This window comes from Dioscorea cayenensis, chromosome 10, assembly GCF_009730915.1.
Source record: "Dioscorea cayenensis subsp. rotundata cultivar TDr96_F1 chromosome 10, TDr96_F1_v2_PseudoChromosome.rev07_lg8_w22 25.fasta, whole genome shotgun sequence".
NCBI classification, from domain to species: domain Eukaryota; kingdom Viridiplantae; phylum Streptophyta; class Magnoliopsida; order Dioscoreales; family Dioscoreaceae; genus Dioscorea; species Dioscorea cayenensis.
Genome location: NC_052480.1, coordinates 2,831,638 through 2,836,102, shown reverse-complemented (window position 1 = coordinate 2,836,102; position 4,465 = coordinate 2,831,638). Strand labels below are relative to the sequence as shown.

The following is a 4,465-nucleotide window of genomic DNA, read 5'->3' as shown; positions in this document are numbered from 1 at the left end:
TTAGGTCTCTAAAATTCCGATTGAGTTTCTCTCTCCTTCTCCGCCTCCATTATCCACCTCTTCAATAGCCTCCATCTCGGTCTTTTGCTTCTCCTCTTCTTCCCCTACCGCTGCTCTCAAGCTCACTGATGAGTTTTTTGATTCGAAGGAACCTCGGCTTGAAGGCTTTTTTTGCATATGAAGGAGTTAGATAAGGGAGCGATTGCCAACCCTGATGAAGGGTGGATCCGCATTTGCATTCTCCGGAAATGAGAACTTTCTCATGAACTTGCCAGCCCTTCTCTCCATCTGCAAGTACTTCCTATCCTCCTCTTCTTCATCTCTCTTTCTCTCACCACTAATCACAAGCACGCTCTCATCCTCAACATGGACCTTGATCTTCATTGGCTTAACCCTAGGCATATCCTCCTCATGGATGTAAGATCAAGGGAGTTCCTTCACGTCTGTTGGAGTCATGGTCTTATCCAACTCATCGTGGATGCCCATGAGATGTCTGCAAAGGTGGACATGAGAGGTCTCTCCAAGCCCATCACCAGGTCCATTGCTTCTCCCAATTCTTTTTCTTCTAATGTTGTTGTTGTTGTTGTTGTTGTTGTTGTTGTTGTTGTTGATCTTGCTCTTCTCTTTGATTGAGTTGGATTTCATCGATGATAGAGAATTAGGGTGAAGAAACCTGTCTCCGCTCTAGGACTTCTTTCTGGATGCTGAGGTCGAAGGTATGGATTCTGCCTCGCTCCAATGAACTTTGGTTTGGATTGCATTTTGAATTAAATGAGTGTGATATGTGTCCATCGGCCATTAGTTCTCCATGTCATCTCTTTCTCCATTATTCTTTGCTGGGAAACTGATTTCTATGACGTACTCTAGAACCCCATCGGCGGTGGCAAACTGTTATGGAATTTCAATCAATTAAGGAACGTAACTAAGAGCCTTGAATTCAGATCATAGTTTATTGAGAATCCTCTCACAATTCAGCCACAAATCATCGAATGTTCAAAAGGAAATATAATTTCTTTCAGAGATTGGCAAGTTCCACAAGTTTTATAGCAAATCAAAGAATAGAAATTCTAGGAACAAACAGAGAATCAATCCAGAAATTGAAAAAGAAATCAGAAGACAATGGGAAGCTAACTTCCTTCCGATCCATCGTCGGAGATCCCCACCGAAGCTCGCCGGAAACCATAGCATCTGAATAGGACTAGACCTTAACCATCTTCGAAACCAACGATACCCCTTCTCCCTTTCTCTTCATCCCTTTTATATCCCTTTCCACTCGGCATTAACGAACCTTCTCGCAGTTCTCCCGATGTCTTCTCTTCATTAGTCCACGTCATCACCTGTAACAAACTCCTTTAAACAAGAGTTCCTCCATTTGATTCTTTGGCCACATCCACCAATGGTTGCTTCGTTAGCTACATCGCTCCCTTGAATGTCATTACAATCACGATGTGGAAGACAAAGATCCTCCCTCACGTGCCCCTTTATTTGAAACTCCATCACTTGGCACCAGCTTCTCTCGCGCCATTACAATACCCTCCCCATTTAAATTGGCCTTGTCCCCAAGGCCAGGAAATTGAGATTTAATCCATTCCCAATCCTCCCAAGAATTGTCACCATCCTGACACCCTTCCCATTGAATCAATGCCTGAATACACACTTTCCCATTTCGTAATACCTGTCTGAAATTGAGAACTGCCACAGGTTGTAAGAATGGACCTTCAGCAATTTATTTCAATGGAAGAGGTAATGTACTTGCTTGTGCCAAAGGATCCCCCTCACATTTCCTTAATAGAGAAACGTGAAAAACTGAATGAATACAACTATCTTCTGGTAATTACAATTTATAAGCGACCTGTCCAACTTGTTAAATTATTTGAAATGGACCAAAATATTGCATACTTAGCTTCTGATTCTTTCTCAAAGCTAGAGAATGTTGCCGATAGGGCTGAAGTTTCAAAAATACCTAATCACCCACAGAAAATGAAACTTCAGAGCGATTCTTATCAGCAAATATCTTCATCCTAGTCTGTGCCTTCAAAAGGTTCTATTTCAATTGATGCAGGACCCTGCCCCTTTTCTGCAACATTACGAAGTATAAGAAATCAGAAATGGAGGATCCCGGCCATAGACTATTTGAAATGGAGTGAATTCAGCACTAGACCGGTATGAGGTGTTATACTAGTATTAAGCCCACGGTAAAAACTCAACCTAGACTTTGGGATTTTCAGAAACAAAACAACGGAGATATAGCTCAATACATTTATTCAATGCCTCCGTTTGATCATCTGACTGTGGATGGTATGCTGTAGATCTTGATAAAGTAGTACCCATAGACTGAAAAAGATGACGCTAAAATATGCTGAGAAAAACCTTGTCTCGGTCACTGATGATACTCCTAGGGACTCCATGTAATTTGACCACCTTATTAATGAAAGTGTCAGCAACAACAGTACTAAAAAAATCAGCTTTGAGAGGCATAAAATGGCCAAATTTAGATAATCTGTCAACAACCACAAAGATAACAGAATATCCTTTTGATATTGGCAAACCAACAATAAAATCCATAGTCAAATCATCCCATATCTGTTGAGGAATTGGCAAAGGGCTGAAGAAGTCCAACAGTGGTGAGTATGACTTGCTTTTAGCTTGCTCGACAAAACCATACAAGCTTTTAACAAATTGCTTAACATCTTTACGCATTCCTAACCAATAAAATTGTTGAGCCATCCTCATATAAGTCCGAAGGGTTCTTGCATGGCCACCAAGAGGTGTACAATGAAATTCATGTAACAATTGAGTTCTTAGCTATTTATCATCAGGAATAACCAATTTCCCTCTCCTCCATAACAAATTCTATTGCCAAGTAAAATGTAGGATCCGTATTGGTATGTGACTGAATTTCCAGAATTTTGTCAATACAAAATTTATCCTGTTGTTGAAGTTGTTGTATCTGAGATTGCAAGGAACAACTTGAAATTGATATGTGCATTTGGAAACACCTAGATAATGCATCAACCGCCAAATTGTCCTTGCCCTGGCCGACACTCAATATTGAAATTATAGCCCATGAGCTTTGGAAGCCACTCGTTATTGTTCGGAGTATGAATATTCTGTTGCCCAAGATGTCTCAATGCCTCCTAATCAGTTCTAATGGTAAATTGATGGCCAAACAGGTAATGTCTGAACTTAGTTACTGCTTCAGGATCTGATGCAATCCCCTTTACATAAGTCTGATTTTTCTTTTGCATTAAAGGAGTTAAGTTCTTCGAGAAATAAGCTATTGGATGATTAGCTTGACTCAAGACTGCACCAATGCCTGTCCTAGAAGCATCTGTTTCCAACATAAATGGCTTATTGAAATCAGGTAATTTCAAAGTTGGATCCTCAAAAATTTTCCTTTTCAAATCCAAAAATGCTGCTGCTGCTGTGTTAGAACTCCACTAAAAACAATCTTTCTTTAACAAGTCAATTAAAGGTTGAGCATGAAGGGCATAATTCTTAATGAACCTCCGATAATATCCACTGATCCCCAAAAATCCTCTCAACTGTTTAATATTTTGAGGTTCAGGCCATTGTAAAATAGACTCAATTTTAGTCTTGTCCATTTGCACACCATTAGCAGATACAATGTGCCCCAAATACTCAATTTGGAACACCCAAAGCAACATTTAGAATATTTTGCAAACAGTTTATGTTGTTGTAGTGTCAGAAGGACCTGCTCCAAATGCTCCAAATGACTATCCAAGTCCTTACTATACACCAGAATATCATCAAAAAAATATAAGAACATATCTGCGCATTGTAAACTGAAAAATTCCATTCATTAGAGCTTGAAATGTTGCTGGGGCATTTGATAATCCAAAGGGCATCACCAACCATGAAAGTGCCCATGATGTGTTCTAAATGTTATTTTATGTCTATCATCAGGATGAACTAAGACTTGATGGAAACCAGATTTTAAATCTAGTTTTGAAAAAATTTGTGCACCATGCAATTCATCCAACAATTCATCAACTGTAGGTATTGGGTATGCATCTTTAATAGTCAAGGCATTCAATGCCCTATAGTCTGTGCAAAATCTCCAAGTACCATCCTTCTTTTTCACCAACAGAATAGGAGATGAATAAGGACTTATACTATGATCAATTATGCAATCCTGCAACATCTGATTTACCATGATTTCTATCTCATTCTTTTGACTGTGAGGATACCGATAAGGTCTCACCTTCACCGGTTGTGCCTCAGATTGAAGAATGATTCTATGATCAAATTCTCGGATGGAGGTAATCCTCGTAGGTATAGAAAAATACAACCCTTTGATATTTGAGCAAAGCACTTGTTGCAATCTGTCTAGTATATCAATAGGAAACTCAAGTTGTACTCGAATGAACAAAAAGGATCTATCAAGATATTTGATGTAAAGACTCCAAATTATCTTCCTTAACTGACAAAGAATAGCAAACAA

General features: G+C 39.2%; 1 protein-coding gene across 1 annotated transcript; it reads right to left on the bottom strand.

Annotated features, from left to right (window-relative positions):
• LOC120270806 (17.6 kDa class I heat shock protein-like) lies at positions 1-384 on the bottom strand. Its single transcript, XM_039277869.1, has 2 exons — positions 211-384; positions 1-165 (listed from the first exon to the last, which is right to left on the bottom strand). The coding sequence occupies exons 1-2, from the start codon at positions 382-384 to the stop codon at positions 1-3; spliced, it is 339 nt and encodes a 112-aa protein (XP_039133803.1).
• Positions 385-4,465: the final 4,081 nt, after the last annotated feature.

Bases quoted from the DNA above. Each gene is read 5' to 3' on its own strand.
- LOC120270806 (XM_039277869.1), bottom strand. From the start codon at position 384: ATGAAGATCAAGGTCCATGTTGAGGATGAGAGCGTGCTTGTGATTAGT. The intron at 166-210 runs GTTGGCAATCGC...ATGCAAAAAAAG, and splicing joins CGGATCCACCCTTCATCAGG to CCTTCAAGCCGAGGTTCCTT.